At 46.0% G+C, this 17,026-nt stretch overlaps 1 protein-coding gene across 1 annotated transcript; it reads left to right on the forward strand.

Annotated features, from left to right (window-relative positions):
* Positions 1 to 14: 14 nt before the first annotated feature.
* Mrps5 (mitochondrial ribosomal protein S5) lies at positions 15 to 16,640 on the forward strand. The gene is made up of 12 exons (XM_021153568.2): positions 15 to 242; positions 3,415 to 3,501; positions 4,496 to 4,633; positions 7,130 to 7,255; positions 8,381 to 8,614; positions 9,595 to 9,629; positions 10,886 to 10,976; positions 12,707 to 12,753; positions 13,535 to 13,592; positions 14,023 to 14,085; positions 15,020 to 15,156; positions 16,268 to 16,640. Exons 1-12 carry the CDS (start codon positions 185 to 187, stop codon positions 16,490 to 16,492), a joined length of 1,299 nt encoding a protein of 432 aa, XP_021009227.1. The 5' UTR covers positions 15 to 184; the 3' UTR covers positions 16,493 to 16,640.
* The last annotated feature ends 386 nt before the right edge of the window (positions 16,641 to 17,026 follow it).

Raw genomic sequence — 17,026 nt, forward strand, 5'->3', positions numbered from 1 at the left:
GACTCCGTTTCCTCTGTGGTCCACGAGGGCAGTTTTCCGTGTGCGCTGAATGGTGGCCCTCGAGCCTCAGCACACCTCTCTGCGCTGACGACGAACTTTTGAAGAGGCGCGGTCGTAGCCCGTTGCTGCAGGCGGTGAGGAAGGCGGTTCCAGAGACAGGAGGAGTCGCTGCTCCGGCTCCAGCATGGCGGCGGCCGTACGCGCTGCGGGCTGTCTCCCTGCATTGTGTAGCTTGCAGGCAGGTGAGCCCTGGGACGCGGACCGAAAGCGCGCGCGAGCAGGGGTCTTTCCCTCGGGTCTGTCAAGTCTAGGCTAGGAACGCGAGAAGTCGCCGAGCCCTTGATCCCGGTCTCCCATTCGGGTCCGGCCGGCTGTGTGACCTTGCGCGCCTTCTGTCCCTCTCTGGTCGCGCCGTTTGAGTGTAAGGAGTGAACTGGGCACTGTGCTTTCAGCCAGGGAAACTGTTCGGGCCCACTCTGTGAGGAGGAGCGAATGTATCAAGCATAGTCTGTGGTTCATAGGGTGATGTCAATCCCTGTCTCGAGTCAGAGTGCCGCCAGCAAAAAGACTAACAGACTCTTACTGAGTCTGTTAGATTAACTAGCTGTCATTTTAGCGTCTGGGCCGATCCGTTTGCCAGAATATACTTTTGCTGTCACCATCTTCCTGCCTCCCTTTTCAGTTGTGTGCCGATCTCTAGCATAACGTTGGCTTGTAGGAATGGCTTCGCTTTGGACAGTGTGCTCAAGGTCCTGGTCAAGAAAGTTCATTTTGTTGCAATATTTAACCAGAAATCACTTGATAGGGTATGTGACTTGAGCCTTCGTTTGTTTTGCCGGCGTTGAAACCATCTCATTAAGGCCTCTGACGATTTGTGAGTTGTAACATTCACAAGCGCTCGCCGGTGATCTATCTAAAGTGTACACTTCAAAGGTTTTGTTTTAGTGTTTTTGTAGACGGTGCATTTATCATCACAGTCAGTTTGAGAACATTTTCATCACTCCAAATGAAAAAACAACTGTACCTTTTAACTGTTGCCCCCACCCCTCGCCATCTCTCACTAGCCCTCAACACTGGGAGACTACTGATCTATTTCCCATCTGTCCATAGCTTGTCTATTCTGGGCATCTGGTTTCTACGATTGGCATCTGCCAATAATGCTGTGTTGTCAGGATTTGTCCCTGCTGTGACATACCAGTCCCATGTTGCTTGTGAGCCAATAATACTCTTGTGTCCATACACCACATTTTGTTTATCCACTCATTGGCGGATGAACGTTTGGGCCGTTTCCATCTTTTGGCTGTTAGGACTGATGTTAAAACATTTGGATGCTGTGCCCATGTCCGTCCTCTTGTGTTTATTTCCTGAGTGGAATTGCTGGTTGAAGTGACACCTCAGTGTTTAACAAAGGAACTACCAAGTAGCTGTACTGTACCATTTTACAGCTCCACCGGCACTGTGTAGGGGCTTCAGTTTCTCTTTGCCAGCACTTGTTATTGTCTGTCCTGTTCAGAGAACCAAGCTGTGACGATATACTAATTTTGTGGCTTTGATTTCCGATGGGCTCGTTTCCATGCGCTTAATAATAGCCATATGTGTATGTTCTTGAAGCAATATCTGTTCAAATCCTTTGTCTGTGTGCGCCTGTAACTTGTGTGGTTCTTGACCATGAACTTCCTAGATTAGAGGGAAACTCTTGACCTAACCGTGTGCATGCTAGGCACATGCTCTACCACTGAGCTGTAAGCTCGAGTGTTAGAAGACTTGGACCCCGTCTGTAGAGCCGTGGGTTATGGATGCTTAGGAGAAGGAGCCCTGCTGGAGGTAGTGAGTCTGTGGAGGTGGGGTAGGGAGCTTCATCACCTGCCTTCCACACCTGATCACCTGCTTCCGGGGTGTGGATGTGGTTTTCTGCCACCATGTCTTCACTGCTTGCTGCCATGACTTCTCTTCCATGATGGTCTGAATCTCTCTGGGACTGTGAGCCCAAATAAATCCTTTCTCCCTTAAGTTCCTTATGCCTGGATATGTTATCACAGAAACAAGAAGTAAATTTTTGTTTTTTGAGACATGTCTCAACAGCTTGCCCAGGCTGCTGTTGCAATCACTCTCTAGCCCGTGCTGGGTTTGAACTTTCCATCCTCCTGCTCCAGCCTCTCTAACAGCTGGGTCTGTGAGCCTGTACTAACAGGTTACTTCATGTTCATTGTCAGTTGGGTTGACGCTTTATTCTTGATTTGGAAGACTTCTTTGCATTTTCTAGAAATAAGTCTCTTGTCAGATATATAATCTGCAAGAAAAAAAAGTATTTTTGGAGACAGGCTCTCATTGTGTAGTCTTGGCTATCTTGAAACTCACTATGTAGAGCAGGTTGGCTTCGAATTCACAGAGGTCAGCCTGTCTCTGCTTCCAGACTAGGATAAAAGGCATGTGCACCGTGCATAAACATTTTTTTACCCAGTTTTACATGTTGACCTTTAAGACCTCCTCCCCTTGCAAGGTTCTCACTATGAATGTAGTCTAGCCTCAAACGCTCAGTGATTCTTCTGCCTCAGCTTCTCAAATGCTGGGATATACTAGTATACCTGACATTAATGGTGTTCTTTGAAACACAGGTTTTTGTTTTTGAGCATCCAGGGCCTAGTGCACATCAGGCAAGTGCTGTGCCGCCGCCGTCTGAAATTGTGATGGTCTTGTTCAACTGTTTTCCCCCTCTCCCTTTTGGTAGCCTGTGCTTTTGGTGTTGCATCTAAGAAACCACTGCCAAGTCCAAGGCTGTGATTGTTTACCCCTGTTTTCTTTTTAAGAGTTTTATAGACTGGCTGGTTTAGTTTTTGATGATCTGAGGCAGACCTGCACTTCCTCCATTTGGATTTTACTGCCCTGCTGTCTCCATACATGTGTTTTCTCAGCTCTGCTGTCAGAGTCGGTGCTAGAACGCCACGCTGAGTGAGGGCTGGTGGGTGCCAGAGGGAGCAGGAGTGGGGATCTGGGGGGCTTCCGCTGAGCTGTTGTTGAAAGAGGAGGCTCCGCCCTTCCCAACACCACGCATGCGCACACTCTACTCACCTAAGCTAGGGAACCTCCAGAGAGCACCGTGATGATTCCCCCGAAGTCTGCCTTGGTGAATCCATGAGTTTTGTTGGGTTGTTTGCAGGAGTATGGGTAGCACAGAAGGACCAGCAAGGACGGCAGGGGGTGCAGGTGACATCCAAGGGACTTTCACGAGGCTTGGAAACTGCATAGGTTTGAGGGTGAAAGGTGGAGATGAGACGCCGTGTCGGCGTGGAGCCTAGAGATGGCTTATTGTCTTAATCTTTCTGTTTTGTAGGTTCCAATATCTTACTGGTTAAGATGCCCCGTCTCATGTAGAAAATATCTTTAAACAAATACTCTTTTCCTCCCAATTTTTAGGTCATTTCCTGTCTAGGCAGCTCTCTTTAAACGCCTTTCCAGTAGCAGCCACTTCCTTTCTGGCAGTGAAGACAGCTCTTAGCCACGGTAAGGTGCTGCTACCTCTCTGTTCTTTTAAGGTTTATTTACTATGCAGTAGTTTTGTTACAAGTTTCCAGGAGAGGGTGGGCGTCTAGGGGTACTGCCAAAGCATTATACACGGATCAGCGTCTTCCCCAGAGGCAACTATAGTCACAGTTTCTTGTATGTGCTGCTGGGGTATGTAAGATGCACTCACAGACACACCTGCTTTGTTTCTAAACATGAAACAGGATACGCTGCAGACTCTGGCATCTTGCTCTGCTGGGACATTTGCAGATCAGCACACATTGCCTGCTGCACACAGCAGAGGGCTCTGTTCTCTTTCTTACTTACTTACAGGAGGCTATGTGCTCCTGGATACTGCAGAGATGCCACATCTGTCTTGTGGAGGAGATGCAGCTCTGTAACTAGCAGAGACATTTAGGTTATTTTGTTTTGAAAATGTCTCAAATTTTGTTTTGTTGTTTTTTTTTTTTTAATAGATTTCTTTGTGTCTGTGTCTTGGCTGGAGGTGGGGTAGGTCTGTACACATGTGTGAAGGTGCCTAAGGGGCCAGACAGAAGCAAGGGTTTCCTGGAGGCAGAGATGGTGATTGTGCGATGTCTGAAAGGGGTGCTGGGAGCCCAGCCTGGGTTCTTTTCGAGAGCAGTGCATGTTCTTAACTGCTGAGCCACCTCTCCTGCCCCAAAATACAATTCTTAAAAGGTCAAGATATTGGTGATTTAAATTCTTTTTAAAATTTACGTGTGTGTGTTTGGATACACATTCTGCCACATGTGTGGAAGCCAGAAGAGAGTTTGTAGGAGCTGGCTCTCCTTCTACCACTTGTGTCCGTGAGATCAAACTCAGGTTGTCAGGCTTGGCAGCAGATGCGAGGCATCCTTCAACTGTCCAAGGATCTCATCAGCCCTTGATGACTTATTTTAATTAGTATGATTATGATTAGTATATGAATTAGTGTGACAAGTATGAAATGATGCTAGCATTCTATCTGCCTTAGGCTCGTTGTCATCCAGGGAAACAAGGCGCAACCACTGTCTGACCAGCTTGAGCCATGCCCTGCGGACACAGTGCTGCGTTTCCTCTCCCGGCAACTGGACGGGCCAGCAGTGCCGGCCCTACAGCTTCTTCACCAAACGTAAGTAGGAGGATAAACTTCCCTTTTCATGGAACCAGAAAATGGAAGGCTTTGTATTTAATTTTTCTTCTCAAATAAAAATTTTAGTGACTAGTTTATAATATCCTATTAAAATAAAAGCATTCCTTGATGTAGCCACCCCCCCTCCCAGAATTATCTATATGCCATCAATTGTATAATTGATAATAGATTTACTTTGAATGGTGGGGAGAATAGCTCAGCAGTAAACATTTGTGTTGGAAATGTAAGGCCCTTCGTTTGGGGCACCTGAGGGCCAAGTGGTATTGGATCATGGCCTAGTACCCTACTGATCTAGAGCCATGCCAGGGAAAAAATACATCGGTGCTCTTTTTTGTGGCACCTCCTAAGTGGTCGACTGTGTCAAGGTGAAGCTCATTGAAGTGGGTGATGGACGCTAAGCGTTGTGCTCTCTGTGAGAAGCCGATGGCCACAGAAGTAGCTGCTGATGCTCTGGGTGAAAGGTGGAAGGCTTTTGTGGTCTGAATCAGTGTTGGGAACGACAAACAGGATTTTTCCATGAAGCGGGGTCTTGACCCACAGAACAACTCACCTGGTATCCAGTCAAGGGCATTCTTGTTATAGACCGAGGAGAACTGGGGCAATGTAATGCAAGTGTGTTGGGAATGTAGTGTGGATACCAGGCTGAGTGGTTTCATTTTGCTCATTGTTTTAATAAGTAGAGAAGGATATCCCTGGACTGATAGACTCCTGTGCCTTGTGAAGTGGGGCTCAGAAGAGCTCACAGTCTTTAAAGAAGCCCCCTATGTCGTTGGGAAGCATTAAGCACAGGTCAGAAGGCTGGGACAGAGCACCAGGACTCAGCATCTCATCACTCCATTGTCCTGCAACACAAACACCAACCTCTGCTCTGGAGAAACAGCACACTGAGAAAACGAGGAGGAGGTTGCAGAACATGCTAAGCTCTTGACCAAGAGAATGAAGGGAGCTAAAGAAAAATGCCCCAACAGACTGTCAAGAGACGTGGGCTGTTTTCGCTGAGTGCTTCTACTTACATGACCAGTCAAAACTAAGTCTAATTTAAGAGTAACAAATAAATGAACAGATTTTGGATCTCAAAATGAAAAAAACCAAACCAATCCATTGGCTCCTTTTAGTTGTTTCTTAGCTGAGGAAACAGACCAATCAGGGAAAGGTAATTTTACATAACAGTATTTAATGGATACAATGCTGTTGCTGGCCTGGAACTTGCCATTCAGGCTAGGCTGGCCAGCAAGCTTGCCTCCACCTTGTCTGCTCTCCAGTGCTGGGATTGCAAGCATGTGCTAGCCTGGCTGTTACATGGTTCTGGGATCAGATTTGTGTCCTTGTACTTGGAAGGCAAGCTCTTTACCTAGTAAGCCATCTTCTCATTCCAGGCTTCAACTTTTTTATTATATAAGTTGGGAATGGAATAAAATTAGTTCTAAAATAGTTGGTGAATTTGAAAGATGAAATTTAAATACCAATAAAATACAATAAGGATCAACATAAAAAATCTAGGCATGTACAAGTATTGATTTGAGATTCAGGATAGAAATAGATGTTGGAATCTTTGAAACTGACAAATGGAAATAAACCAGCAGTCCTGTAGTGTAGGTGTATTAAAGGACTTAATGTGACGTCAAGAAGAAACATACAAATGTGGGGGTTAGCTATGAGATGCTGGTGTGTCTGTTCTTTCACATCTGGTTTGAAAGAAACAGATGTGAAGATATTGGTAGAAGGGCAGAGCAGACTGTCTAAATGAAGCTTTAATTCTTATATATAAAAAGTGCCCTAGTTAGTCTTCTCAGTTAGAAACAGCCTAGAGCAGCCAGGAATCCTCAAAGTCGGGTTGGCTGTGGACAGTCTGTGGGGACTGTCTCATTCATTCATCAGTGTAGCAGGGCCTCAGACACTGGGAGGCACCAGCTCTAGGTTGATTGTCCTAGACTATGTAAGAAAGCAGAGTAAGCCCAAGGATGCCTTCGAGCCAGCAAGCAGTCTTCCTCCATGGTGTGTGCTTCAAGTTCACGCTTTGGTTCCTGCCTGGCCTCCCTCAGTGAGGGACTGTGACCTGGACCTGTGAGCCACATAAAGGTGCTCTTCTTCTCTGGAGTTGGTTTTGGTCAGAGTGGTTTATCACAGCCGCAGAGAAAGATACTTATTGATTACTCCAGCGGAGTAATTATTGTGGTGGCAAGAGACCAGGGAAACAACCTAAGTCACAGTTGACCAAGTGTCAGGGAAACCTGCTGGTAAAGACCTGGGGCTCAAGCGTCGGCTCTCTTCTGTGAGGAGCAATAGCACCACCATCTTATCTCTTCTTGGGCTTTCCAAATGTAACTGTGTGGAATGCAGAGTGACTTTGCTGTCTTCCTAATGTCACCGCAAGGGTGTACATGGAGTAACTTCTGGCCATTTTATTCAACAGGAGACTGTAGATCATTGCTTTTAAAATGCAGAATTTAAGACAGCAAACCTGTTTCATTGCAGTGACGGCAGAAGAGCTCTGGAAAGGCGCATTAGCAGAGACTGGAGCTGGAGCAAGAAAAGGCAGAGGCAAAAGAACAAAGAAAAAGAAGAGGAAGGATTTGAATAGGGGCCAGATTATTGGTGAAGGTAAGCTTGCATTTAAACCATCTCCTGTTTTGTATATCCCAGGCTGGCCTTGAACCCACGATCCTCCTGCCTTAGTCTCCTTGGAAGTAGGGTTGCAGGCATGTACCAGAACTCCTAGCTAATGCGGGACCTTTGTTTTTTTAGAATTAGAAAATGACATGTAGATCTTGCCAGTTTAAAAAAAAAAAAAAAAAAAAGAGGGCTGTAGAGAATGTTGAGCACCCTTGAGGGTTGTACAGAGAGAGAACATTGAGAGCCCTGCAGGTGCCTGTAGTCCTGCTGCTTCCCCGTCTGGTTTTGTTATGTTTCTTTTAATATTTTTAAATGTTTTTATCCAAATGCCTTTATTAAGATAACTTAATTATGCTGTGTGCTGTGCAGAGGTGAAATGTTACCTTGACATACTCCAGAGTTACCTGGGAGGAATCTCAGGTTGTCTAGGTCAGGTTGGCCTGTAGACACAGTTGTCGGGGGCTATCTTGATTATGTCGATTGATGTAGGTAGACTCAGCCTGAAAGTAGGAGGCACTATTCTCTGGGTTTGGTACCTGAACTGTATAGAAAGGGAGAGAGTGTGCTGTGTCTTCGACTCACTACATCCTTGACTTCCTGCAGTGACGGACGGGAACCTGACTCTGTGCGTTAACATGAATCTTCCTCTAAGCTGCTTCCATCAGAATATTTTTGTCATAGTAGAAAAGGAAATAGGATATGCTGGCTTAAAATTTGCTTATTTTGGCCAATAGTAGGTCTTGGAAATCAGTCCACATATGATCTTAGAAAGTGACTTTGTTCTGTGGGTTCCACGCAGAATATCCTACATACCAGCAGTGCCTAGCCTGAACACTTAGATAGCGCTGTTTTGGCTTTTGCAGTAAAGTTTCAGTGGATCTGCCTGTCCAGGCCCAGGTATTGCCTTGCTTGCTGGGCGTCTTTCCTTAGGTAGTGTGGATGCAGTGGTTTCGCTTACACACATTTACAATTTGATAGCACAAAAGGACACGCTGAGCAATCACGTTATTTAAGCTCCACCAGCCTGGGTTATTTGTTCATATCTTGCTTGGCATTTTGATACTAGAAAAATGAATCTTCCAATTCTTATTTATGACATTTTTAAATCTCCAGGGCGCTCTGGCTTCCTGTGGCCCGGTTTGAACGTTCCTCTGATAAAAAGTGGGGTTGTCCAGAACATCGGCCAGAGAAGCAAAGAGGAGCAGCAGAAGGTGGAGGCCACCATGGTCGAGCAGAGAGAGGAGTGGGACCGGAAGAGGAAGATCAAAGTTAAACGGGAGCGCGGCTGGAGTGGGAACACATGGGGGGGCGTCAGTATTGGCCCCCCAGACCCGGGACCCAATGGAGGTAGCCGAGCTCCCATCTTACTTGCCTTTGTGATGGTGCGAGGGTGGCTTTTGCAGTAATTTTATTTACTTGCCTGTTTAGGGTTTTCTTTCTCCTGGAAAGGGTGTGAGCATCTTTGAATAAAACCACATTATTGTCCAAACTGCATCATAGAAAACACAGCCAAGAAGTATGGATAGAAATTTTCTATAACAAGAAGTTATTTTCTTCTTAAGGAAAACAAAAGCCATTGAAAGTAGGAGAGAGAGAGAGACATGCTGGCTAGCAAGGTTTCAGTGCAAGCGTGAGGGGGTGTGATGGGTGTGAGATTGACTCTTACTGCAGTAACGTTACACATGTGTGAATTGTCAAAGGATGAAAAAGCTTTAAGAAGTTAGAAAACGGATTGTGGAGGGTGAGCTGGAAGACCCCCATGCAGGCAGGGGAGTTGGTAGAACTAAAGACCGCGAGTTTTGAGTGGCTATGTATGCAGTGCTTTAACTTCTATCCCGCCATGCCCAGGAGTCCGGGGTGTGGCCAGAAAGCTGCATGGATCAGGGAAGGGAGTGTGGGGAGAAGCTTAGGGAGTTTGGAAAGTGATTGACTTCAGTGTCTTGACCCAATGGCAGATGGTGGTCAAAGGTCTGGAGCTATCGAGGACTCAGAGCTGAGGAGGAGCAATGGGGAGTGGGCAGAGGGTGATCCAGTCGTGAATCCAGAGGTAGAACCATCTACTGAGAGAGGGAGAAGGGGGGGGCGGCGACACAGCCTTGAGATGGGTATCAGAGGACCTGAGACTTAGTAACATTGGAGTCTGTGATGGGGCTGGGTATGTAGCTCCTTGATAGAAGGCTTTCCTAATAAGTACAAGGCCCTGAGTTCAATCTTCATTAATACCCCATCAAAGAAAAATATCTGTGATGGGGCCTATGTTGAAAAATATTTCCATATGTTAATACGACAGACAGACTCATTTATCTATATGCTTTTTCTTCTTGTAGAAACATATGAAGACTTTGATACCAGGATTCTTGAGGTAGGCACATGCTATTAAGCACCTGCCAAGCCTATGGAGAGGCTAGGATGTAAGGAGTGGGGCTGGGGCAAGAGGACCAGGAAGAAAAGCTTTTGATGGTGGCAGTCTCTCGGATGCAGAGCTCATCTGGGTAAGGAGGCAGTGAGACTTGATGCTGCGTTACTTAGTACAGGCTGGCCGTATTGAGATCTCATGACGAGGTTGACTTCCGTGCTTGTTTAATACCAGATTTGGAGCTTATGTGTACTTCTCTCCATCCTAAAGCTTAAGAAGGGTTAGCAGTTTATCATAGTTGGAAACTTGTCGTATCCAGCACTCAGTTTGTGGGACAGATGACGAGGAGCAGAGTCACTGGCACAGAGCTGGGCATGAAGTTAGCTGATGTCCAGCTTTGCTGGGAAATGAGCTCTGGGCTCTTCCCAGCCCTGAAAGCTGAATCCCTGTCAAGTGAATTTCCAGAGCTCTCTCTCAGAGAGTCGCCGTTGTTGGTCTAGCGCTGCACACATGTGTTCTGTAGCCAGGAAGCAGTCACCTTAGCTGGAGCTGTGCCAAGTATGTGCCTCTTGCCAACCATGGTGCCTTGTCAGGATTGCTGCTGTATCCAAGATAGAATTTGAACTAACCTCTATTATGTCGATAGTTTTCCGTATGACTATCCACAAGAGTGATGCGCTCGCTCACTCTCCCTTTCCCTTCAATTCCACTTTGTAGTAAAGGACCACACTGAGCTGCGGTGTCGCTGCCTGGGAGTGGTAACGTTAACAGTTTCACAGTTCTGACCTTTAAAATGGGTCAGATTAAACAGGCGAAACGACCTGCAGGTTTGTTTTTGTGGTTTATCATAAGCAGCATTACCAGTCTTTCTATTTCCCACTGACCCGTCCTACGCAGTTATTTCTATGTGCTGTGTTTCACCTTATGTAGATAGGAGAACATCTGCTGCTGGGCTGTCTCCTGCTCACTGACAGCCATTCCATTTTTATCCAAAATGTTTTCTTTCCTGTGGCATAGTCACTAAGTAGGCCACTTTGATTTGCATAAGTTTCAGATCCCTTTAAACATCTTAGTTGAGTCTTCTGCTAAGCCTGTGAAATAGGAATAAAAAGCCTTACTTCCATTCTCTTCCTGAGGAGATGACTCACGGGACAGCTATGGGAGCCTCTGTTCAAAGAAAGTCTGGTGTTTGTCTCACAGCACCGGCTGGGCTCTTTCAGAATTTCCCTAAGGCAACGTTGATGAGACATTTTGTCTTTCAGGTAAGAAATGTCTTCAATATGACAGCAAAAGAGGGAAGAAAGAAGTCGGTCCGTGTCCTGGTTGCTGTTGGGAATGGAAATGGAGCTGCAGGTGAATGGGGTTAGGGGGTCGGGGGACTAGGCGTGGTCTGGCCTTGCTGAAAACAGAGTCCTGTGTTGCTGGCCTGGTCTTTCCTCCTGGTTACATCTTTTAGTGGTTTGAGCTCACAGACCCAGATTTTTAGTACATAATGAAAACCCAGCAAATCCAGTTTGTTATAGTTTTGCTGGTGTAGGAATAGGGGAGACTTCTTCTAAGGTTGCTACCCTCTTATGTGTTGATGAGGATCGTCAGATCACCTCCCACCACACCCCTGTCTGTGACACTGTCAGGCCTCAGTGATTGACAGTGTGATGTGAGCATCGTACTCAGTTTTGATTTGCGTATCTTTAACTAGGAAGTGTGGGCAGTTTGGCTTGCTTATTGATCATACCATTTTCTTTTGAGCTTTGTCGGCTCATGTGTTTGAATGTCATAGAGTGGTGGCTGTTTTCCTACCTGATTACCATAAGCTTTTTATAAGTTGAAGACATCAGCCCACTGCCTTTCAGATGCTCTGACTTAGCTTTAATTTCCTTCTTCACAGTGTTAAATCTGAAGATGCCATGAGCTTCTATATAACAAACCTGTCGCTCTCGTACTACTTCCACTGTGCTTTGCTTAAAGAGTCTCTGTCTGAGGACTGTAAATAAGTCCCTTTATATTATTCTCTGCGATACCTATGTTTTGTTTGTTTTATTTATCTGAAAATTAGAAATACCGTTTCTCTGTCCTGGGTCTCAGGTCTCTTGCGTGTTTCACGTCTTACCGATGATGCCTCCCTTTGTCTAACTTACAAAGTTACAATTATTGAAGTTCTTATGGAACCTTCCCATTCAGTACCTGGCAGTGACAGCAGATGCCAGGAGCTTTCCAAGAACCTATGCAAAACTTTATTTAAAACAATCACAGGTTGAAGGACCACTGATCTCATCTCTGGCCAGATGAAAACTTAGAGTCAGCTTGACAGTCCCGTGAGAGCGTGTTGTCACTCTGGAGCAGTGCTTCCCACCTGCTACTCACTGTAGTCTGTTTCCAGAGGAGTTCACAATCATTTGCCTAGTAACTTAGAACGTTTTAAAAACTGAGTGCAGGGGCTGGCAGGATGGCTCATGGTTAAGAGCACTTGCTGCTCTTTCAAAGACTAGTATTTAGTTCTCGGTGCCTGCATGGCCACTCACAACCATTTGTGACTCCAGTTCTGGGGGATCTGACACCTCTTCTGACCTCATTGGACTCCTGCATGCATGTAGTTCACAGAGATACACTCACACACATACACATAAAATTAATTAATTAATAGCTCAGAGCCAGGTATGTTGCACACTTTTAATCCTAGCACTCAGGAGGCAGAGGCAGGCTGATGTCTGAGTTCAAGGCCAGCCTGGGCAGCAGAGTAAGTTCCAGGGCTGCCAGGGCTACACAGAGAATCCCTGTTTCAGAAAACCAAAATATATAAATAAGTGAATAACTTAAGCTCACTTCACTTCAGTAGAAACCTACTAAAAGCAGTGAGGTGCATCTAATGTTGAATTTCATGAACATACTCAAAAGTAAAATGTTCAAAACAGACCAGTAAAGGCCTGTAGCTCTGTGCTTGCTGGCTATGGGAGCAGAGTTTCTGTGGATGATGGCAAGATGAAATACTTGGGAACAGCAGGAGCCCAAACAGGGACTGAGATGGAAAGTGTGTCGTATGCAGAGCTGTTTCTGTCTCCACATCTGTGCCTTTTCTTTGAAAGGTTTTGCTATTGGGAAAGCCGCGGACCGGGCAGACGCTTTCAGAAAGGTAGGTGCTTTGTCCTTCTGTTCGTCCGAGGGTTCTGCTCTCGCCTGAGCGCCAGGTCCTCCTCCTCCTCTAACCCCAGAGTATCGGAAGTTCACGCATGCGTGCTACCACATCCAGCTACACACATTTTTTTCTTCTTCATTTTTAGTAAAAGATAATGAGCTTTGCATACGACCTGGGAACCATAAGAAAATAATTTGTTCTGGAACCTTCTCATGAGGCTTGCTGTGGAAGGCTGTTTATCACATGAGAAGCCATTTCTCACGTGCCTGTTACAGATCTGTGGTTGCTGTCTGTGGTGAACCTGCTGCGGAGGTTTATGGTGTGACAGGCCGCTAAGAGGCACTCAGGAAATTCACTACATGGAACAGTGAAATTATGCTTCTGGTTTTTGTTGTTTTAAATACTAAAATTTTGATATAGGTAGAATTGATTGTAATAAAATATTTTATGAAAGATGTTTTTAAACTCCAACAAGAGGCTCGACATGGCGACGTTCTTTTTTGCAAGGCTATGGCAGGAAGATTTTGAGTTTGAAAAAATACATAGCGCAACCCTGACTTAAAGGTTGAACCAACAAAAACAATTTTCTTTTCTTTTCTTTTTTTTTTTTTAGAGAGAGGTCTCTCTAAATAGCTCTAGAACTCAGTATGTAGACCAGGCTAGCTTTGAATTTCCAGAGATCTGTCCGCCTCTGCATCCTGAGTGCTAGGATTAAAAGTGTGTACAACCATTTCCAACTAGTCAACAAAATAACATTTTCCTGTCTTTTTCTTTTTAGGCAAAGAACCGAGCGATTCATTATTTGCATTACATAGAACGATACGAAGGACATACAAGTGAGTGAGGGGTGAGCGTGGGGCACCTCTCCTGAGGTCTGCGGGCGTGTGGCCACTGTAGACCGTGTCATTTGTCCTGAGATCTGCAGGAGTGTGGCCACTGCAGACCGTGTCATTTATCCTGAGGTCTGCAGGAGTGTGGCCACTGCAGACCGTGTCACTTCTCCTGAGGTCTGCAGGTGTGTGGCCACTGCAGACCGTGTCATTTGTCCTGAGGTCTGCAGGAGTGTGGCCACTGCAGACTGTGTCACAAGATGTTTTTGTGTTCTCTGTTATACATGAAATGTAAAAATAGATCTAACCTGGAGACCACTTTGCCCGTCTTTGGCCTGTGTGCTGCCAGGCCAGCGCCAGGATGCATTACTTTGTGATGCTGCAGAGCCATCCAAACCTCACACCTGACCCTTCTCGTGCTTGTTTTTACCTCCAGTATTCCATGACATTTCCCTAAGATTCAAAAGGACGCAGATCCGGATGAAGAAACAACCCAGAGGTAACCAACTCTCATGGTTTGTTGACTAACATAGAGAGCCTGCAGCAGCCCAGACCTCTGCCCATTTTTGTCACCTTTCTTGATCTTCTGGAGGCATTTTGTCCCCTGAGGTTCCCATCACTGTGATGACTGTAGCTTGTGTCAAGTTGATGGAGCTGGCAGTATAACCCTCCTCCAGACCCTCCTCCACATTGAGTGCCATCTTCTATGAGGTCTCTGTCAAAGCACTGGGCATGCAGAAATGGCTCTTCTGCCTCTGTGCCTGTCACAGAGGGGCTGTGACAGTCATTCCGCAGATGCTGACACATTCTCCTTCACATCTCATCTGTGATTCTACAGTAAAGATGGTCTCATGTATCCCTAATTCTACAAATCTCTAGAAATTTGAGTCTGAGAAGTTAAAACATTTACATTTTGTATCAGAGCCTCTAATACAAACCTGCTAGAGCTGTGGGGTAAAGCACTGCGCCCTCCCCCCCAACCCAAAACAAAGTGCTCACATCAGAATGTGCCTTCTACTTCTCAGCTGTAATTATTCCCAAGACCCACTTTGTTCCACAGAACGGCTGCTAGCCAGTAGGTGATCGTGGACTTAGTATGTGGCTGCTGAGACCACTCAGATCAATACATACCACATTTCCTATGAAGAAGAGTGTAAAGTCTCTCATATGAAGTAAATTTTTAAATGATAATTATTTGGATCCATCGAATTATAAAATATATCGCTTAAAACAACTTTAATTCATCTATGAAAACATTTAAATCACATGGCTTCTGTTTGTGGCTTGTGTTGCCTTTTTTTTTTTTCTTTTTTTAGAGAGTTAGTTTAGGCACATTATTCTCTAAATGCAGAGGTCAGAGCCACATGAAAGACAGATTGAGTGAGACCTTATGTAGGAGAGTTGTTGGGTGTTTCATTTTGATCTTCTTCCAGGTTATGGCCTCCGCTGCCACAGAGCCATTATCACCATCTGCCGGCTAATTGGCATCAAGGACATGTATGCAAGGGTCACTGGGTCCATGAACATGCTCAACCTCACCCGGGGCCTCTTCCATGGGCTTGCCCGTCAGGTAACCTCCTGGGTGGAAAGGCACAAGTGCTAGTTTATGTTCCAGACAGTGCTGTTGTGTCCTCCTCAGTACCTCTCCAAGTGAGGCAGAGGGATCCAAAGCCAGGCCCGGGCCTAGCTAGACAACCCAGGGCTCTCATCTGTTAGGAAGTACATCCTTGCTTGTTAATGGTCATAGTTCCAATTAGCTCAGATCAGTGTGAACCCTGCATGGGTAACACAGACTGATGTGTTCCTCCCAAATGGAGGGGCCTTAGGTGCTTCACCAGTCCAACAAATAGGATTAAACTAGCAAGTGGACTTTCTTCTATCATTTGACATTTTCATAGACTAAGCATACCTTTTGATAGAACAATGTAATCACTGACTTTCTAAATACTGAAGTTTAAACTTGAAGAAGTCCATGAAGCATTTAAAAGTTCCTTGAGTGGTGCAGTTACTCTGGTGTAGCCCTGGAAGCAAAGAGCGCCATGTCCTCCCAGAGATGGGACCCTGAGTTGCTCTCCAGTGGGGCCTGGCTCATGGTCCTTCCTCCCCTTGCGGAGGGAATGGTTTGTAACTGTAAGGCTGGCTGGTAACCTGTGACTTTGGCAGATGGGTCTTCTTCCATCTTAGTTTGGTGGCTTGCTGTTAGGCTGAGGTAGATCTGTGTAGACACACCCTCCCAGTCTGGCTGCACACATTTCCCAAATCAAGTCAAGTAGTGATTTCACTTCCCCAAGCTTCTTCTTTTTTTTTTCAATTTTTTATTAGATATTTTCTTCATTTACATTTCGAATGCTATCCTGAAAGTTCCCTATACCCTCCCCCTGCCCTGCTCCCCTACCCACCCACTCCCACTTCTTGGCCCTGGCTTTCCCCTGTACTGGGGCATATAAAGTTTGCAAGACCAAGGGTCCTCTCTTCCCAATGACTACCGACTAGGCTATCTTCTGCTACATATGCAGCTAGAGACACGAGCTCTGGGGGTACTGATTAGTTCATATTGTTGTTTTCCCCAAGCATCTCAGGGCTCTTGATGCTGGCTTCCTTCCAGTTGACAGAAGCCCTGACCCTTTAAGTGTCAGGTGGGCTTCACAAATCTAATCTGTTCTCTGCTTGCTGTTTTCCAGGAAACCCACCAACATCTGGCCGATAAGAAGGGTCTCCATGTGGTGGAATTCCGGGAGGAATGTGGGCCTCTGCCTATCGTGGTGGCCTCCCCACATGGGGCCTTGAGTAAGGAGCCAGAGCCGGAACCTGAGGTTCCTGATACCAAGCTGGACTGGCAGGACGTGAAGGCCATGCAGGGACTGAAGCGCTCTGTGTGGTTTAATTTAAAGAGGCCTGCCACCTAAGCCTTCCGGAAGGCCAGCCCAGCCAGTGCTTGTGCTGACAGCACCTGGAGGACATGCCACCCCCACCTGGATGTGCTGCCTTTTTTATTTTAAAAAAAGTCCAACCTTCTTTGTTTTCAAATAAATAATTATAGATTTGTCTTACAGAGCACATGGTATATAGCTGTGCGATGGGAATGTTAGGTGCAGATATCAGGAGCAATTCGTTATTTAAACTAGGACATAGCTAATAGTAGTAACATGCACAGCCATTGCTGTGACACTTAGGGCGTGTTTGTTACCAAGTCATCTGAAGATGAATGTTTTCAACTACATTTTACAGAGAAGTTGGATAGCCTGACCCGCTGAGCCACTCCCAGGTAGTTCTCCCTGCGGTTGTGTGCCGTTTCTGTCCATAACTACTGTGCCAGGCTGTGGCCTCACCCTCAACTGTGTTTCCTGGTCTCTAGATAGTAGTGATCCCACTGTGTCTGAAGTGTATCTCACTGCCACCTTCACTCATATGGCCCTAAAAGCAAATGCTGTCGCGTGTCC

Source organism: Mus caroli, chromosome 2 (genome assembly GCF_900094665.2).
Source record: "Mus caroli chromosome 2, CAROLI_EIJ_v1.1, whole genome shotgun sequence".
Lineage (NCBI taxonomy): Eukaryota > Metazoa > Chordata > Mammalia > Rodentia > Muridae > Mus > Mus caroli.

Coding starts and splice junctions, on each gene's coding strand:
- Mrps5 (XM_021153568.2), top strand. CDS start 185: ATGGCGGCGGCCGTACGCGCTGCGGGCTGTCTCCCTGCATTGTGTAGC. Junction 243..3,414: donor ATTGTGTAGCTTGCAGGCAG/GTGAGCCCTGGG, acceptor CCCAATTTTTAG/GTCATTTCCTGTCTAGGCAG. Junction 14,086..15,019: donor GATGAAGAAACAACCCAGAG/GTAACCAACTCT, acceptor ATCTTCTTCCAG/GTTATGGCCTCCGCTGCCAC.